The 20,557-nt window shown below is 31.2% G+C and overlaps 1 protein-coding gene across 1 annotated transcript; it reads left to right on the top strand.

Annotated features, from left to right (window-relative positions):
* The first annotated feature begins 9,025 nt into the window (after positions 1-9,025).
* On the top strand, positions 9,026-20,485 carry LOC105220940 (pH-sensitive chloride channel 2). Its single transcript, XM_029046068.2, has 7 exons — positions 9,026-9,272; positions 17,987-18,114; positions 18,178-18,576; positions 18,641-18,799; positions 18,940-19,095; positions 19,251-19,618; positions 19,682-20,485. Exons 1-7 carry the CDS (start codon positions 9,193-9,195, stop codon positions 19,952-19,954), a joined length of 1,563 nt encoding a protein of 520 aa, XP_028901901.1. The 5' UTR covers positions 9,026-9,192; the 3' UTR covers positions 19,955-20,485.
* Positions 20,486-20,557: the final 72 nt, after the last annotated feature.

Raw genomic sequence — 20,557 nt, 5'->3', positions numbered from 1 at the left:
TAGACCAACTTTCCGTTTTCGCACTTCTCTCTTCAATCTCGAGCGCCTAACTTGTGTATGATGTGTGAGATTGCTCTCATCTCATATATGAACAAATCTGTGCAAAAATTCACACAAACATATATAGTTTAGTGAGTTGTTTTCAAGCCCATAGTTTGTTTTTTTTTGAAACAATTGACTGTCTAAATACCGCAAAACTGTTAAAAGTAAGTACAACAAATATTTAAGGTTGATAAGAATATAATTTTTTATCTTAATTCATTTGTGTCATTCAACAGTTTACCGAGCAAATTATGAAAGAAAACGTTTCCACTTTATTACAGTTGAAACGTGAGATTTTCAAAAAGCATAGAGCTAGAAGCTGTCAGTTTAGATAAACTTGTCTGTGTGACTCACACGCGAAGGAAGAAAACTCTACGTAGTACTATGTATCTCGTGCAAACAAACAGACGCTGCGGTATAAGTAATACGTACACATGAAATATACTGGCGTAAAAAATAAATAAAAATCAAATGGCAAATTAGATAATGTGCGGAAAGAATACAAAATACAAAATGATCGAAAATGTGTTTGGTGTGGGTGTGGGTGTGGGAGAGAAAGGTAAAGGCGAAAGGGCTTATTTGGTCTTAATTAAATTGAGTGCTGAATTTTTAGAGCAAGGCATCATATCTTTTTGTACCGAGATAAGTGACACGCTTAGACAAAACATGAAAGAATATTAAAGAAAGAAGAACAGACAACAGATTGGCCAGCATTAAGATAAGTCTAAGAAATTAAATTAAATAATATTATTTTTATATTAAGTGGTCTAAGATTTGAAATATATTTTTGGCGCCAACGGCTGATGAATGGCGAAACATCTCTCATGACGTGTCCAAAAAAAGGTCTTACCGTCTAAAACCAATAAACCAAAAATATTTCATAGTACATGCATAAATCTAGTTAATGAACGAAGGAAAAAAGAAAGTTTTACATTCATACTGACGTGGCCTGATGGACGGACCTTCCAAAGGGTATATCTCTTAGAATACTACTCGGATTGATTTTGGATATTTTTCAATAATATTTTAAACATATTTTTCTCAAATTTTGTAATTTTGAAACCCATCTAACACCTTAAGTTTACAGTCGAATCCAAAAGTTGAGCCTACCACCCACTTAGGCCTATCGGTACACAACTAACTGATCCAATCAGAGTTAGCTCATTGAAAAAACAGACCGACAAATAAAATCCAGGTCAATTCCGATGGCGTAGAATCGGCTCTTGTTGTATATTGCCACACGACACTAAAGTGACCTTCGCGCAACTTCCAGACTGGACTCCGACATACCAAATAGATGTCCAGCATGCAATGAGTACCCGCTTGGCACTAGTCCTTTCTTTGCATGCCCAATGAACCCGATTAATCTAACACAACTCTTCTTATGATCTGACCCTGTCGAAACAGCTAATTGCCTGGGTCTCGCTGACCTCGGTGACAACTAAAATTGCATTTTTTAATACAAACAGGACTAAGGTTATTGGTACAATAACAACAAGAATCTATCGGTAAAGACTTTTCAATATTCTCTACTTATGAAGAATAAAGTAAAATCCTTCCTTTTTTCTGGGTCACTTATCCACTTTAGTCTGAACTATTCAATTAATTCGAGCGTGTTTTATTGTTTCTAGTTGTTTCGAGTTTTAACTCGGTTAAGGCAGTAATCTGCTTTACAGGCTTCAAAAAATCGATTTTTTTGCTTTGTTTTAAATCTCTTCCAAAACTATCCAAGAATATGTCTTTAAAATTCCAAAGGCCAATTCGACATATTTTCGAAGCTAGAGCACTTTTAGTGGCCGAGCGTCGAGCTGGTGCGAATGCTCAGACAGACTTTAAAGCGCGTTTTCTCGAGTTTTCATTTTCACAAGTGTTAGAAAACGGTGCCGGCGTTAGAAAAAAGAATATATGTCCGATCGAAAAAAACCTAAGTGATCGAGCTTAAGTATTCAATTATCTTCTATTTGAACTAAAAAATTTGGACAAAAGTATTATTTAAACTATTTGTTTTGCAACTTAAAGTCAAATTTTTTTCTTAAAAAAGTGAATTTTTTTATTCAAACTTCGAAAAAATTTGGAATTTTATAACTTCTTCGGTATTTTTTTAGTTCATAAAGAAAAGAAACTTATAAAAATTAAAAAAAAAATGGTTCAACTGTTTCAGATGCATCGCACGACCTCCATCATCGGCACTGATTTACAAGTGCAGACTCCAGGCGCTCCAGGAAAATACTTACAACTTTGAAAAAATTTCCATATTTTTTAATAATAAATATTGTTTTTTAAGCTTTAAATATAGTACACTATCGTCTTAAAATTCCGTTTACCGCAATCATTTCCTTCCCTTTAAAAAAAATGCTAAAAAAAACGCTTTTTTTCGGCTTATAAAGCAGACCACTGCCTTAAGTTAGATGAGAAGACACAGTAGATATCTTATCGGAACCTTCAGTCTTTAATGCATATCCCATTTATGGAACCTCATAAGCTCTACGTGCAGGCATATAATTAATGCAACATCTGAGAACGGAATTTCCACTACTGAGAACGGGGTGTTATTACGAGGTGTTTCTAATTCGTATACTGAAAACCTCAAATTTTTTGGATAAATATTTACTTAATTAATAGTTTCTTTTTTGATTTTTTTGAAAAAATGCATCTTTCGGTGAAATATCATCAAAGTTTTGAAAGCATATACAATTTCATCAAGTGAAATTCAGACTTTTGGGAAACTCTGCTGGAATGACAGTTCTCAACCGATATAAATCGGGTTCTATTACAGTTTTTTGGACCCGATTGACTTAGAAACGTAGCTTTATGTCGGAAATCGTCGATTATAGATTATAGGTATAAATTTTTGTTGTATTTTCGAAGAATGGAAATGTGGTACATGGATTTCATCAAGTGAAATTCAGACTTTTGGGAAACTCTGCTGGAATGACAGTTCTCAACCGATATAAATCGGGTTCTATTACAGTTTTTTGGACCCGAATGACTTAGAAACGTAGCTTTTTATGTCGGAAATCGTCGATTATAGATTATAGGTATACATTTTTGTTGTATTTTCGAATAATGAAAATGTAGTATTTGGATTTCATCAACTGAAATTCAGACTTTTGGTAAATTTTGCTGGAATGACAGATATAAATCGGGTTCTATTACATTTTTTTAAACCCGATTGACTTAGATTTTTTTGTATTATCGAAAAATGAAAATGTAGTATTTGGAGCCTGAGACACCAACTATATCAACGGACTTTGAACTCTTATACTAAAAAGGTAAATGGATGAAGGGAAAGGTCTTCACGGCAGCATATTTTTGTAGCAAAAAAAAAATAAGCATTTAAAAATAAATGTGAGAAAATAGACATGACAAAAATATATTTTTTTCGCACAAAAATATATCTCATTCCCCCGCAATATATGAGTAACTTATCAAACTGTTTTTATAACTGGCGCTGCACGTTCACAAAAGCAGATATATATTTACACATAACTATTATGAAACATCCAATCCACAATTTCATTATCAAAACATTTAAGTTTTTGTCTTAATCTCTTTTTAAATAATTTTCCAAGATAAATTTTTAATTAAAACCTTCGAAACTTAGTCATAGCAACACAAGCAGCAAAAGCGACTTCTTATATCGTAAATATTTAACACATAAAGTATGAGTTAAAACTATGAATTCATAATAAATAATAAAGATTAGAAATAAAATGAATAAAAATGATTAAATGTTTACACCTTTGCTATATTATTTTTCAATTTCCGTCTACGGGCTACCGTGTGGATGAGTTCAAGCAACTTTTTGATAAACATAATTTCAAATGCATACATACATACATACATATATGTATTTAATTTGCATATAAAAAATGTTTATTGTTGTTGTACACGGACGATTATATTGTTGCGAAGCGATGACACTAAGGAGCAATAAACTGCTATTGGCAATTTTTACTTCAACTTCTGCAGATAGATAATGCCTTAAGGTCTGACATGCATTTCATATTCATTATTCTACCTACAAACCATTCACTTTTCAACTAAACTACAACAATAGTGGCTAGTGCTGTATATTAATGCATAGAGCATTGTGTTAATTAAATAACAAGCAGGCTTATATATGCTTGTAGTTGTTGTTGCTTGCCTAATTTGGTATGTGGGCTGGTAAAAAACGTTCGCGAAACGTGTCGCTTATGATTAAAAACAATATGCAAACTTTTAACAAAACAATTTTTGTTGTTGTACGTACTAAATATATACATATATAATACATATATTTACAATGCGCACAGTTATGATGATCTGTGCAGATATGCTTGGGCGTATACGTAATCACAGGGAGTTTATGATAAGCGCACTTTCTTATGCCAGATTTCAAATGTTGTTGTTGTTGTTGTTGTTATATAGAAAGCATAAATATTTGAATATTTGTGTTGTTCTTAGAGCCAAAAGATTAAAAATCTAAATATTATAATTTATTTGCGTGCTTTGATGATGCTCTTACTCGAGCGCCTTGCCATCCATCAACAAAAATTGACAAGTTCAATTGCAATTTAATTAAATTTTCTAGTGTTAATATAAGTGAATTTAATTAAAATTAAACTGATTAAATTTTTTAATTAAACAACCTCCTTCTACTGTATGACGTACAAAAGTCCAATATTACCAAAATAGCAATATGGAGTTTTTTGCAAATTTAAATTTTTTAAACAAGTGGCAACTCGGAGAAATATTTGCTTAGAAGACATTTTTAACTCGTTTTACTTTGATACACAAATTATTTATAATGTTATATTATTGTAAAAAATTAATTTAATATAAAAAAAAGTAAAAAGGTGGCAACATTTCTCTAAAATAATTTTAACTATAAGTTTTCTTTTATATTTAGTATTTTTATTGCATTAATTAGTTTATTTTATAAACTTTAATGAAAAAAAAATAAAAAGAAAAAAATTTTCACAGATGGCAACCTTGTCAAAAATATCTTCAAGTGTAAACTTTTCTAAAAATTTGCAGTTTGATATCAATTTTGTAATTTTTTTTTATGTTACTAAATTTTTACTAAACATTTTTCAAACTGGTGGCAACCTTGCAATTGTGTTTTTGGTATTAAACCATTTGAGAATTATAACATAAACACATGTATAAATGGATAAATGAATATTTATCTTTATTAATTAATATATGAGCACTCAAAAGTTCCCCGCCGTATCGTAGCTCTCGTAATATCATAATTGAGTACATGGGTTTGGTCTTTATCCATTACATGATTATATGGCTAGGTGCAATAGAGTCGCTTGAACTTCAAATTTAACAATTCAATATTTATTTTGGTCATAAAAAAGAATATACAAAATTGGGAAACTCCTTCATGAGTACAATGGTTGAATGACTCCTTCGATTTCGGTCGCTGGCATTTTACCGTTAGGCACAAATATTGTAATAAATATGATTTAATTAATTTATTTCCATATCAATTGCATTTGTGTTGATAAGAGATCCCCAAATTTTCTGAATGAAAAATTCTATAACAATAAAATCTATAAAATAAGTTTTTAAAATTCTTTTTCAAATTTCATTTCAAAATTCAAAAAACCCTACTTTAGTGAGCAACTAAAAATGTTATCGGATATATTCGCAACTAAATACATACATACAGAAACATAACGGTATTTTTGTCGCCACTTTGAAAATCTACAAAAATTAATTCCTTATTAATTATTACAATTTCGATAAACAAAAAAAAAAAAACCGAAAAATCCGTGTGAGTAACAACACACGTCTTCATTTAGTCACACGATTGAAAGATAATAACGCACTTTAAAAATAAGAGTAAAATCTTATCTTTAACATTGTTTTTATACCTTCGACGACAAGGTTTCGAAAATATTAGATCAGGGAATATTAGAACATTCGAACTCCCTAAACAACAATTTTTCGAATAAAGTTCTCATGAAGAAACATCAAAGAAATAATTTTTTTACACTGAGCTGGAGTAGTGAAGTTCCAGACATTAATAGTTGTATCTTAATTTGTAAATCAACGCTATTTTTATTTTCATAAGACAATTTTCATTGTAAAAGTTCAACGTACTCAATTACAATGTTGTTGTACAACAACAACATTACATCACGAAGAATGTGATACCACATTTGATTTTTGATTTCTGTTACAACAGACGAGTGTATCAGCATCTTTCAAGAAATGATTAGAATTATCTTTTAGTCGAGACAAGTGTAGTACAACCCAGCAATCAATAGAGTAGACGCCAACACTAATTAAGGGCATATTTTGGTGTAAAAAAAAAAACATTTTATGATTTTTTTTTGCCATTTTGAAAGTTTAAACAATTATGAAAAAGTTTACCACGATTTCTCAAAGTTCTACTCGACCGATTTATCAGAAATTTTTGGAGAGTATTCTTTATTGAGAGGAACTAGCCTCATCTCAGGAACTACTCAACCGATTTCAATGAAATTCGGTATATAATGTTTTCTTGACACCTTGATAACATGGTGATGGTGAAAAATTGGCGAAATCGGTTCACAACCACGCCTACTTCCTATAAACTCTCATTCCTTCTCTTTATAATGTATACATAAGAAACCGATGAAGATAGCGGAATAAAACTTTATACAAATACTGTATTTGAGCTATGGCTTAACTTGTGAAAAATTGTCAAAATCGGACTATATCTTTTCAAGGACCCATAATCGAACTTGAAGAACTCAGTGCCTAAGGATAATTTTTCACCGAAAATATAGCTAAATCTTTCAGATATTTTAATTTAATTCCGAGGGAATATTTTTCTTTCAATAGTGTGTCTCTGTACCAAAAATGGTTAAAATCGGGACATAACTTCCCATAGCTTCCATATACCTTATATTCGGATCAATCAATCTTTCGGTGGGCTTTATATCGCATATACAGCATATATCTGTTAATATGTGATATATCTTAGCAAAATTAAGTGATTATTATTACTTTAGTTCTTTAGTTAGTCTTGGACATAGTGTACCTTTGCGGTGAAAATGAGTAAAATCGCTAAATACTATATATCATGATTTTCGTATTTGTTTTTAATTCGAAAAATAAAAAAAAAAAATGTTCAACTTCTCGGTAGTTCCAACCATAACGGCATTACTTTACATTAATAATCTTATTTTGTTTTTGCTTTTCGGAGGATTGGAATCGTGGGTAAGGTCTCGTGCTAATTTTTTGAGACCCCTCACTTCATCAGGTGTTTATTTTTTTTAATTTTAATTTTAATCTTTTTTATGACTCTATATCTGGATTAACATTCCCGAATTGTTCTAAAGGTAGTTAAAGATCTATGGCATTTCATGTTAAATTTTTTGGTCGGTGATTTTGGTATTTCTTAGAGACACCCTTTCATTAAATATACTCTTAAAGTAGCCATTAAAACTGGAAAATATAGCTCGTATAAGGTTAGTACCCTTCAGAAGACCTCGCCTCTCCCTTCTTCTTCTTCAGTAAGTAAGGTTTGCGGCAATATCTTTAAAGATTGCAGATCCTGATCAACAGTTCTGCAGCCAACAAACCAGAGATATTCTATGACACCAATACACATTCCTTTTAAGAACTCCTTTACCTCCCCACTTTTCCAGTAATTTAGGGTACATATTGTTGGTATTCGAAAAACATAGGGTCTTTCCAGTTTTATATCGACTCAGAATGACTTTTGGATATTTATTAACGAGACTGTTTTCATTGCAAAAATACACTCGGAGGCTTGGCATTACCTCAATAGGTTATTTAGCTCAATTGGTCTCGGATTTGAGGTCCGCGAAGACATAAGATACTCAACTACAGATATTGTCTGTTTTGTATAAGCCTGGAACAGACTCTTAAACACATTTTCCACATTCCCCACCACGTTTCGTGGATGGTATATGCGAGAGGACGCATCGCCTAAGATATATATCTGAGAACAACGACTCACACCTGCACTCAAGCACCTTCGTACATACATACATATATACAATGTATCTAGCAACTTATCAGTAAAGTGAGAGTATCTTGAAACAATAAAACAAACGGTAAATACAGCAATATGGAGTGCGCTATATCAATGTACGTTTGACTATGTGTATATTAATTGCTTGTATTTGTATTTGTTGTTGTTGGTTTTTTAAATATTATTTCATGCTACCAACATTGCTACTCGCTAGATCGGTATTTCAAGCGCTACCAAGCGACGCTCCAGTTCAAATAGAAGTCGTTTACCGCCGTGGAAAGACGTTAAAAAATAGCGGTTGTTGTACACGAGTAGAGTCGAAAACGGACGCCCGCGTTGCTGAACTCGATCAAAAAACTCAAACGTTTCGGCAGTGAGTTAGTTAGTGAGTTTGACTGTCTGTTAGCATAGCATAGCAGCTGCAATTGCTAGCTATTGCTGGAGTGGTGACGGCAACGATTCTTGGTGCATTTCGTTGATTTGTGGTGTGTGGTGTGTGGTGCGCGCGCGCCGGGCGAAAATACGAGTAAAATAGGTGGATTTTTAAGTCTTCTATATATTGTATGTGTACACACATATATTTTACACCTGTTCAAAGCATAAGTGAGATATTGAACTTGAAACGTAATAAGCGTTGAGAACGCCTATTTGGCTGAAACGGCGGTGTGGAATAAAATTTGCGGCGAAATTTGTTTGCGCGAAATTGTTGAAGTGGAATTGGAAATTTATATAGAGGAAAATATAGTAAAATATAAAAAATATATTTAATTAAAAAATTAATTTAATTAAAAAAAATTTAATTAAAGAAAATTAAAAAAAAAAATAATTTTTAATAAAAAAATTTTTAATTTATAAAAAAATTATAATTAAAAAAATTAATTAGGGAAAATTAAAAAACAATAAAAAAAATTATTTAATTAAAGAAAATTAAAAAAAATAATTATTAATAAAAATAAAATACAAATAAAAAATAACATTTTAAAAATATTAGAAAATTAACAAATTTAATAAAAAAAAAATTATTATAATAAAAAAAGTTAATTCAATTTAATTAAAAAAAACAAAATTATAATTAAAAAATTAATTATAATTAAATTAAATTAAAAAAAAAAAATTAATTAAAAAATAAATTCAACAAACCAACAACAACAAAAAAATACACAGTCAACATGCGAAATATACACTTTCACATCGTGACCAAAGTGCTGCTGCTCAGCTTTATATTCACCATTACACAGCTATCATCAACGTAAGTTTATCTGCAAAGCGTGAACGCTTGTTTCTACGTAAAACTCGCTTACTCATAAAGTAATAAGCGTTGTATTTATTTTTTTTGCTATTTTTTCATGTTACTTTTTTATCAAAATTGTTTACGGTTCTTTTTTTTCACAAAACATTTTTGAATGCATTTAAAAATATTGCAAGCAGTTTTTTTGTGTTGTTTTTGTTTTTGTTTTTAGTTTGACAAAACACGCCTAATTACCGATAATGTTATGTCCGTATGCTGCTAACGAGATTCGCAACGCCTTGAACTAGAATTTGTGACGCGCTTTTATATCATTATATGTATTTGCTATAACAAATGCGTTTGCGCAAAAACAAAAGCAAAATTAAAACAAAAAAAAAAATTAAAATAAAATAAATAAAAAAAATACAAAAAAAATTCAATAAAATATAAAAACAAAAAATAATATTAAAAAATTAAATACCAAAAAAAAATAAAAAACAAAAACAAAAACAAAAAAAAAAACAAAAATATTTACTCAGCTGACTATGTGAACGCATGTAACTTATTTTTGTTTTTATTTTATTTTTTTTATTGTACTTTTGCTGTTGTCAACTCACATGCCATGTAGTGAGCAAACGTTAGAAACCGGTACTTATTTGTATTTGTACACAGACATGTTTACATGTAAATTGATAATGAAATCTCTATTTTGAAAGCGTTTGTACTTGTTTGAAAATTGTCGCTCATACGCACTGGCGTGTACCAACAAACATTAGCGCGATGCCGTTGATGCGTACGCTGAAGGTCGAGTTAACCTCAACTAGATGCTTGTGAGACGAGGAAAAAATCGAAAGTGCGTTGACAAATGTGTTTAGTGAAGTTGTAAAATGCAATTTTTACACACATTTTTGTTTTTTTTTTTAACTTATTTTTTGAATTTTTTTTTTATATTTTTTTGCAATGCTAAAACTTGTATCTTTCGCTATTGAAACTTGTATTTGCCTAAAATGTGCGTTGTGGGTGTCGTTTTTTTTTGTCAAATAAATTTAATTATTGTAATTTTTGTTAAATTTAATTGTATTATAAATGGCAGTTCATTGATTTAAGTGCTTAATTAATGCTCAATGTGTGACAAAGTTTGATGTGACTGAGAAAGATTTAACACCAAAATATGAAAAATATTTTTCATTGAAATTTTAATGAAAAAAATCTATTTATTTTAAATTTTTGGCAGCAAGTTAATTAATATTAAAATTTAAAATTGAATAAAATTTATTATTTCTCTGACTAAACTGGAATTATTTGCCGCTTTTTATTAATGATGCAACCACTTGGTCAATGAAATAGATTGTAAAATATATATTTTTAAATTCATAAAAGCATTTTCAAATAAATTTTAAATTATGTATATGAGAGTATTGTGTATTTTCTATTATTGAAAAGTGAAAAACACTTCCTCAATAGATGTGTTGCAAAAGAAAAAACATCCAAAGACAACGCAATTCTAAATTGAAAAAGTCTAGCTTGTACTCTGATGTGGCAATACTGGTTTAACTGCAAATAAAATACTGTTAAAAACAAAAAAAAAAATAATATTTTGAAAAAAATTATTTTTTTTTAATTTTTGGAAAACTATTTATGTATATAAAAATATCTGAAAGCAAAGTATAGTTTAAAACCGATTAGAATAATATTTTTTTTAATAACGTATTAGAATCCATTATTAATTTTAATAATACGATTTTTTATAATCTTCTAATTACAAAAGACTTGATTGTAATCAAACTCCAAGCAGAAATCGCATTTATTTGCCTAACATTTAAATCTGACAATGATAACTATTTAAAGGTGATTTTGATAGGTGTTACCTTAATTTTGATGAGTTTTCGACGGAAGAACTTAAATTTTATAAGCATCTTAGTCTTAAAATTTCATAATTCTGAATTTTATTTTTTGAAAAGTAGAATCAATAGCATCCTAGCTATTTTGCTATCCGACTCGTGTAAGTACCTCCTAACAGCGAATTCGTTGGTAATTATAAAGCTGACAAGCTTGCATAAGAGGGTACATTAGCAAAATTGACGTCGTAATGGGACCAGGTGGGTAGGCCATGGTCCACCTGCGCAAGAGTGCTGGAAATACAGACTACGCTTGAGCTCCCCAAGCGCTGGTCAAAACATCAAGCACCTGTGCAGTGGCTGGGTCCTTTTGATCCGCTGTGTAGCGTAAAAGGTTCTTTGAACCCTGGACATTGTCCAAGGGGCACCAATGCGTTGAGACTCAGGATCTTAGCAGATGCAAGTTATAAGTTGCCAGAGCTGTTTGGAGGAAGGCGAGTTGGAATCATCTAAGAATTTCCTCCTCCACTGTCCAGCTTTTGCCAGACTGAGATTGAAACACCTCGGAAGGCCCATTTTCGGCTATCCTGGCGAATTGACTACAATCGACATTTGCCGACTGAAGAAATTCGTAACATATTCCAAGCGTTTTGCTGAATCTTCCAAGCGTTTTCTTGATCCATTGGGAGTTTATTGGTATCACAAGGGACAGCGGTCAAGGGAAGCGGCCAGTGAGATCTTCTGTATATAAACCTAATCTAACCTAGCATGACAAGTCTTCTAAGCGCATAATTCCTTTAATAATATCAATTAGACGGACATGTTTATAGGCTAATTTTAGTATCAGCATTACTTTAAACTGTTGTGCGAATGTTTTGAGACGCTACAACAACAATTCTAGACTACTATTACTGAGAAAGTGAGTTTGTTTGGTACCAAAAGTTTTTTTTTTTTCTAACGAACTCTAACTAACCTCAGACTTAAAATTTTGCTTTTTGGAATATTTTATTCGAAAACCCATGTAATTTATTTTTTATTATTTTTTTTCAAAAATATTTCAGAAAAAATTAAATTATTTTATTCATTTTATTATTTAAATTTTAGTTGATCGCAATACCAAAACCGCTTCGTTTTACATATAATATAATTTTTGAATATAATTGGAAAGTTCTATGATCTTTTCAAATTCGAAATATGATATTTTGAAAACTTGGCATGATCTCAAACATTTATGCCTGATTTATTTACAAAGCAGTAACCTGGGAAGATCAATAATTTATTTGTAAAATAAGCAGCTGTCAAAAACGAGTTTACTACATTATAATAAATAAAATTAAATTTTTATAAGGTTTAACGCCTAAATATATTCAATTTCATTCAAATTGATAAGTGATTTTCTGCCTTCTATGCCGAATTTGATGAAATGGTAATAAAATATTTATATTTATACGACGTGAGCTGGCTAAGATCCTAGATTTTTTTAAATTGTAGATACAATATATCTGACTTGAATATTTTTCTTATGGTGTCGGAATTAATATTATTTCAATCAAGAGACCACTAAAATAAAATCAGACCCAATTTTTATGTTTGTCCAAAGGTGAAAATGATTAAATTCAATAACAAATTTTCAAAAATATAGTTTCATGGTACAATTTTAACTCTTGTAGTTGAGTGTCTAAATTGTGGATCTAAGAAAACCTTTTAACTGATATTGAGTTTTAAGACTGTTTGTAGTTTCAAAAATTATGACTGTTTTCTAAAAAGTGTTTTCGTTATTAAATTTTGAGAATATTGCTGTAGTGATTTAATGGTGCGCTGGGTATAAATATACACTAATGTGCCGCAGCTTAAGGCAATTAATATGCAGTCATTAGCATATTAAGCGCTATTAGTATATGCATTTCAGTTATTATATGATAAATTTACATGAAACATTTTAGTTTTTTTAATTTGTAAGGGTATTAGCGGTACATTTTTAGAACTGTCTGAATGACGGTAGTAGAAATAATACAACCATTAGTAAATGTGTTGGAAATAACGCGACGGTCGCTTTGATCGTTAATATTTAAATTGATCAAGAAGAAAAGATAAAAGCAGATATAAATATTATTATTAAAAAATTTTGAAAAAAGGGAAAATATAAAGATCGAGCTTTAAACATTTTTTTTAAATATCAATTTTCTTTTTAAATATCAAATTTTTTTTTTAATATCAAAAATTTTTGAAAAATACTAAGTTCGAGCTTTAAAATTTTTTTTAAATATTCAAAATTTTTTGAAAAATATAAAGTTCAAGCTTTAAAATATTTTTTAATATCCAAAATATTTTTTTAGTATTACAAATGTTTGGAAAAATATAAAGTTCAAGCTTTAATTTTTTTTTTATATTCAAAATTTTTTTAAAAATATAAAGTTCAAGCTTTAAATTTTTTTTATAGAAATTTTGAATATGCAAAATTTTTTGAAACATAAAAAGTTCAACTTTAATTTTGTTTTTAATATCAAAAACTTTTGAAAAATATAAAGTTCGAGCTTTAATTGTTTTTTAAATATTACACTTTTTTTGAAAAATATAAAGTTCAAGCTTTAAATTATTTTTTTTTTAATATTCAAATATTTTTAATTATCAAAAATTTTTGAAAAATATAAAATTCAAGCTTTAAATTTTTTTTTAATGTCCAAAATATTTTTTTAGTATGTATTACAAATGTTTGGAAAAATATAAAGTTCAAGTATATCAAAATTTTTTCAAAAATATAAATTTCAAGTTAAATTTTTTTAATATTGAAAATTTTTCAAAAATGTAAAGTTCAAGCTTTAAATATTTTTTTTTAATATTCAAAATTTTTTTTAAATATTCTAAAAATTTTTTTTAATTTTCAAATTTTTTTTTTAAATATTCAAAAGATATTCAAAACTTTTTTGAAAAATTTAGAAAATTCTCCTTTTGATTATACATAGAAGTCATTAATAGTAGAAAATTAAAAAAAATTTAATTCCATTCATAAAATTTGCAACAATTGCAACTCCCATCCGTTTCATGCCTCCCAACAGCTGTTATGACATATGCATTTCCGTATAGAAAATTATTATTTTTTATTTAAAGTTTGCACCATTTTTAATTAGATACATTCTTATATACAAATGTGTACATACACAAATACATATGTATATTTGCATTTGTATTTCTGACGCCTTTTCTATTAAAAATGCCGCCAATGAGTAAACAAAACACCAACAAATAACTCTGGTTGCCAGTGTATGCGTGTTTGTGCGCATTTGATTACGAAAGCATTTACAAAAAAAAACTAAAAAAATATTTTTTTTTTCAAAGAAAAACAATGACAGTAATGAGCTACGAAAATCCAATAGTAAATAATTACGAGATGCTTATGCACAAATTAATGGAAAATATTTATATACAAAACGTTGTAGTGCATATTGTATCAACAATGAGGAGGTAACAACAATGAGGTGCTTAGTTGACAAAAAATATTTTGTATTTCGCCGCATTTATGTATAACACGCGGCTGGCAGTGTTGGGCTAGAGCCATAGTAATAATTAAAAATATTTTTTTATTTATTTTTTTTTTTTTAGATAATTGTGGCAATAAAACTAAAAATAAATGAAATTGTCCTTTATAGCCAGCGAAGGTTAGCAAAATATTATTAAATTTTCCAGCGCAAGGGATTAAGACTTAAAAAAAAAGTTACACAAATATTTTTTGTTGGTTTTGTTTTTCCTTCTTTGCGTCGAAATACGCAAATGGGATTAACGCCACTATCATATAACGGACTCATAGCGGATTTCGAGATTCGAGAAAATTCATTAATTAAATGCCGTTTTTGTTGTGGTTGTTGTTTTTTCGCCAAAATGTGCTTGTTTGTTTGTATTTCCTCAACTGTAGACACACACTTTTTTTTCTAGTATTCCAACGTTTTATGATATTTTTAAAACCATCGCTGATATGTCTGTATGTATGTGTGAATACAATAAAATGCAAGCACAGGAATATATATACATATGTCAGTGTGTCTGTGTTTGCTTATTGGCGTTGTCGTGTTTTTTCTTATTTGCCCATTCTGGCAAATATTTGCACAGCACGCGGTTTGTCAACTGAACTTAAACAACTGTAAGCAAGTTCGTCATGCCTGATCTCTTTTATATCAGCAAAATTGACACTTTTTATTAGCGCGCCATGCAATTTGCATATTAAAACATTTCTTTTCTTAATGTCAAATGATATTTGCCTTTGCGTATTTGCAAAGCTTCGCAGGCAAACCCTATAAATATCTGCTTATGCACAGAGAAGTGTGCTCTGAATATTTTAATAGCTGACTTTCATGTGGCGAAGGCAGGTTTTTTTTTTAAATAAAAATGGTTCAAATACACTTTAAGTGTGATGCTGTTATAATGCCCACTTTCAAAGTAAAAAAAAAAATAAAACAAATATAAAAGTCTACTTTTAGGCAGTGCAACGCGTAAACATTTTTTATTGCATATTCTAAGGCGCTCGGGCCTGTGTTATTAGATTTACTTGCTTATGAACTTAAACAAAATTTCCTACATATTTTCGCTTAAATTGACTTTTACCTATTATCAAAAATAAAGAGAAACTTTAAGGGGTTATATACAGTTAGAATTTTCAAAAACTCGATATTTTTTATTTCATTTTCTTAATGTACATATATTTAAGAATACACACAGAAAATTTCATATCGTTCCGGTGAATATTTTCAAAGTTACAAGCAAATGAAAAATTTGAAAAGGCGTTTCAGAGTGCTTTTAAGTACAAGGTCCAAACTTTAAACGCGTTTTTCTCAAAATGGTGTTTTCAAAGTCTGTGACCAACATTACTCGAAAACGGCTAGACCGATTAGTCTCAAATTTTAACACGACCTTCTTAAATATATTTTTTAGTAAATAATCGAAGATTTTTTCTCTCCGATAAAATTTTTTTTTATAAACAATTTAAGGCCGAAATTTTTTTTTGAGAAATCGCCATTTTGTCAAAAAATTTTATTTTGCTTATTCCTTCGATTAATTACTAGATTTATCATTATTTTAACGAAATCTGTTTGGTTTTTTAATTTCAAATGATCCAGTTCCGAGATATAGTGGTCACCGCAAAACGTCTTTTTTGAGAGGAGCTCCTGGAGATCAGCTGTAGCTCTTTCTCAAATAAATATTTTTACTAGTACTAAGTCTTAAAATACAGTTAAAAGATACCATATTATGTGTATAAATTTTTGGATCAATAAATTAAAAAGTTTTCTCAGAAAAAATTCTGGAAAATTCACTTTTTTTCGGCCGTCTAACTGTATATAACCCCTTAAGGGCCGTCGTTTTACAATCATACGGGAAATCGGGAAATAATTATCACTTTTATTATTTTATCCGAACCAAATTTCATATATCTAGGTCACATATTAAATTCATAAAGATAATTTATACGCAGAGTACTAAACAATAACCTAACTGTAGCTTCCTAACTCAATGAAAGCCTTTTCTATTACATCAAGTGAATATAAAAACTGACGGTCAAAGAAAAAATAGCCAAAGTTCGTGGCATCTCTTCAGTTCATAGTCAATTAACATTTTAGTCTAATCTCTTCCCGAGAATGACCTAATCGGACTCAGAACCAACACCAGAATAACAGATCTGGTAAGACCGAAAATAATATTTTTGAAGCTGAAAGCTGTAAAGCTCCCAGAGGTTAACATTTGATCCTGACGAGGCCAATTTAAAGAAGATTCCTGGGTCACGAACTAGATGTGACTCACGTTGTTCGAGTATATCAACTTTTCAGACTCATTCAATGTATTTAAAGCATTAATTTTCTATTGTCGAAAAGGTGGAATGCCTATTTTAGTCCAAATTGTAAAAGGTAGACCCAAATTTGTTGTTATTGTTGTTGCTGATACGCTTACCAAAACCTACCTGAACTGGCAAGTTTAAATTAATTGTCATCGGAAACATCTAACGAGAGGCCTAGGAAACGAGCTGTTTCGACAGGATCGGACCAAAGGGAAAAGCGTTGGAGATGAGTGGGATTTAGGGGGCATGCAAAGCGGTGGTTAGTATCTTTGCATGCAGGAGTCATAAGGGGTTCAGTTTGGATTGGTAGGAGTTTAACCTGCTACAGTATCCAGAACGAAGTTGCGTGAGGGTTACTCAGGTTTCGCGAGGCAACTAGAGCTCTTTGTATTTACCCCATGTGCTGCCGGCTAGCGACTTGGGGATTTTGTTGCGGCTCTGTACCTTGATAACTATTGCGGTCGTTTGGGAAGTGAAATAGTACAGGCTCTCCAAAATGTCAGTCGGAATTTTGATGCCAATGACAGAAATGTTCAGATCTAGACTGTACTCTTTCGTCCAGTTGGTGAATAAGGTCCCAATGGATTAGGTTGGGGAGAGTTACACTCTAGCAGTGTAGAAGCGAGAAAGGTCGAGAAGGTAGCCGTTCACTTTCGAACACATGTCATCGATTCCATTGCCCGACGTCATTATCGTACAATTATCGGCGTAAGAGGTGACTGAGACTCCCTCTGGTGGTTGGGGGAGTTTTGAAATATAGAAGTTAAATAGAAGGGGGTAGGACACCACCCTGTGGAACACCTTGTTTAATTATTAGATAAATATTGAAATTAGTGTTTTAATATTTCTGCCAGAATAGGTTCCCCGAGTCTTCAGTCACCAAAAGTAAATAAATTTGTCGCTGTTAAAAAATCATCATTATTTCTTACAAAAAAAAAGTTTACAGGACCTTAAGGTCTATATAATTTATTAAGGGATTATTTTCTAGATTAAAGCATATATCTCTTTTTAGATATATTTATATCATAATATAAATATTAATAAATCAATAAAATTTATTTACTTTTCTACTCCAGAGCGACGCATGCCGCCGATGTTGAGGAAGACTGCCCGCCTATTTCGAACGCTACAAACTTACAACAAACACAACTAATACAACGGTTAACACATGTATGCCGTTATGATCGCTTAGAGCGGCCAATTGGTGAGTTCACATAGAAAAATTTGAAAAAATGGAAAGTAAGTAATATTTCTATTAAATCCACAGAATATGGCATGAATGGTGAACGTCTGCCCGTTACCGTTAAGGCGCGCATCTATGTATACTTCTTGCAAAATCTAAATTCCGACTTGCTGCAATTCAAGATGCACGCACTGCTACAGCTAAGCTTCAACGATAGCCGACTGGCTTACAAAGAATTGAAACGCAACGACAATATCATCGGACAGAAACATTTGAGCGAACGACTTTGGCTGCCGCATATATTCTTTGCCAACGAACGTGACTCCAGCATTTTGGGTACGGATGAGAAGGATGTGCTGACCTCGATATCACCGGAAGGACGCGTCGTCATATCGCAGCGCTTGCAGGCAACACTCTATTGTTACATGAATTTCAAAAAGTTCCCCTTCGATGAGCAATACTGCTCGACGGTGTTGGAGAGTTGTAAGTTGAAGAGAATTGAAAGTAGATTATTTGAGTTGAGATAAATCGAAAAACTAATTTTCAGGGATGTACAATAAAACGGAAATGGTGCTCAAATGGGAACCGTATTCGCCGATCTCATTCGATCCGGAAATGCACCTCACCGAGTACAATATGCAAGGCTTTTGGTATAACGAAACTATTGTTAACTCGGATGGTATTAATTTGAGACACGGATCATTCGGTGAGTGGTACTCTTTTTGGTTTTTATGTATAGGTTGGAAAGGTTTAAGAACTTTCTGTTCAAGAGGTTTATGATTTTATTAACCCACCATTTATAGCATCTTATGACATTTTAATAATTATACTCTTCTATTTTTCTAGTTGGCAATTACAGTTCTCTCAGTTTTACGGTTCATCTTAGTCGTGAGACCGGTTTCTATTTGTTGGACTATTTCCTGCCCTCAATGATGATCGTTGCGATTTCATGGGTTTCATTTTGGTTGCAGGCCGATCAGTCCCCGCCTCGTATCATGTTAGGTAAGTCAATAAGTTTTGGTTATTGATTTGAAAAAATGTTGCCTGCCTTTGGGCGCCAACGATGCAACGAAATCAGACCAAATACTTTAAGTACTCCCCAAAAATAACCTTCTATAACTCATATTCTATTTTCACTTAATATTTTTTTCTTACAGGCACCAGCACTATGTTATCATTCATCACATTGTCCTCATCGCAAACGAAAACCTTGCCCAAAGTCAGTTATATCAAAGTATCTGAAATTTGGTTTCTCGGCTGCACATTCTTCATCTTCGGCAGTTTGGTGGAATTTGCCTTCGTCAATACGATTTGGCGACGCAAAGAGAATGTGGAATTGAAGAAGGTCAATAGTAAATATATAGTGAAGGCCTCGCTAACGCCGCGTCCAACCAGACGCGATATAAATAAGAATAATCTGTCGCGCACGCGCTCCTGCTCCAGTCTCGATAATATAACATCCAGCACGGAAAGCGTATTGAAGGGCAACTCAAATCCGGGTTACAACAATTACCTAACTGTACATGTAAGTTGAAGCGTTTTCGTATAATACCAACAGATTTCAATAAAAGCCCATAAAACCTTACAGAATCTACCGATTATCACCACCGAGTGCGCAGACACCGCATCTGTGACGAGTGATCGCAATAGCAACGGCACAGATCATGTTGTTAATATCGATAAAGCTAGCAGCTTCGGCATGAGTGACAAAGATAAGGAGGCAAATCCTGATCACACTACATTCACAACAATGACACCACAAGAGATTGCCATGTGGATCGATCGGCGTTCACGTTTCCTATTTCCGGTTATGTTTTTGGCCTTCAATGCGCTCTACTGGACGTTTGTCTATTGCTTTTGACGGGGTCCAAACGAACATATTTGCATAATTTGTTAAGCACTTTGTAGTATTATTTATCAATTAGCATATATAGATACCAAATAATATTTTTTAAGCTAGTGCTTCTGTGTAAGCCAATACAAGTATTTAAATACATAGTATGTATATAAATAACACTGTACATAAGCCGTTTAATATACTACATATGTAATTGTACATAAGGTCTCATCTAAAGCTCAATGATTAATTAATAATAACAATTAGCTATGCCTTTGCCCGCAAAACTAGTCACTAAGTCAGCTAAAAGCATACATACATACAGACAGACATGTATATGTATATGTATTGTTTATATTTATAAGTTTCATTCATTTGTACTTAATTGCATGAAGGCATACAACAAAACCGTTTTCACTTTATATAAACAAACTTGTGTACATACATACATACAGATGTACCTAGAGAGTTCTTATGGCAATAGGTCAAACATTAAAGATTCAACAATTTTTACACATGTCATTTTTATCTGAAAATAAATGTTTTCTAAGAAAATTTCTGTTGTTTTTAGTCTTGCAATAGCCTGCATACATATATATTTTTATATGGTTCAGGCACACCTATGTC

Source organism: Zeugodacus cucurbitae, chromosome 4, assembly GCF_028554725.1.
Source record: "Zeugodacus cucurbitae isolate PBARC_wt_2022May chromosome 4, idZeuCucr1.2, whole genome shotgun sequence".
Classification (NCBI taxonomy): domain Eukaryota; kingdom Metazoa; phylum Arthropoda; class Insecta; order Diptera; family Tephritidae; genus Zeugodacus; species Zeugodacus cucurbitae.
The sequence above is the reverse complement of the archived record's forward strand: the minus strand, read 5'-3'. Positions and strand labels throughout refer to the sequence as shown.

Excerpts from the sequence above, each read along its gene's own strand:
- LOC105220940 (XM_029046068.2), top strand. The coding sequence starts at position 9,193 with ATGCGAAATATACACTTTCACATCGTGACCAAAGTGCTGCTGCTCAGC. Across the intron at positions 9,273-17,986 it reads ATTACACAGCTATCATCAAC|AGCGACGCATGCCGCCGATG; the intron begins GTAAGTTTATCT and ends TTTCTACTCCAG. Across the intron at positions 18,115-18,177 it reads TCGCTTAGAGCGGCCAATTG|AATATGGCATGAATGGTGAA; the intron begins GTGAGTTCACAT and ends TTAAATCCACAG.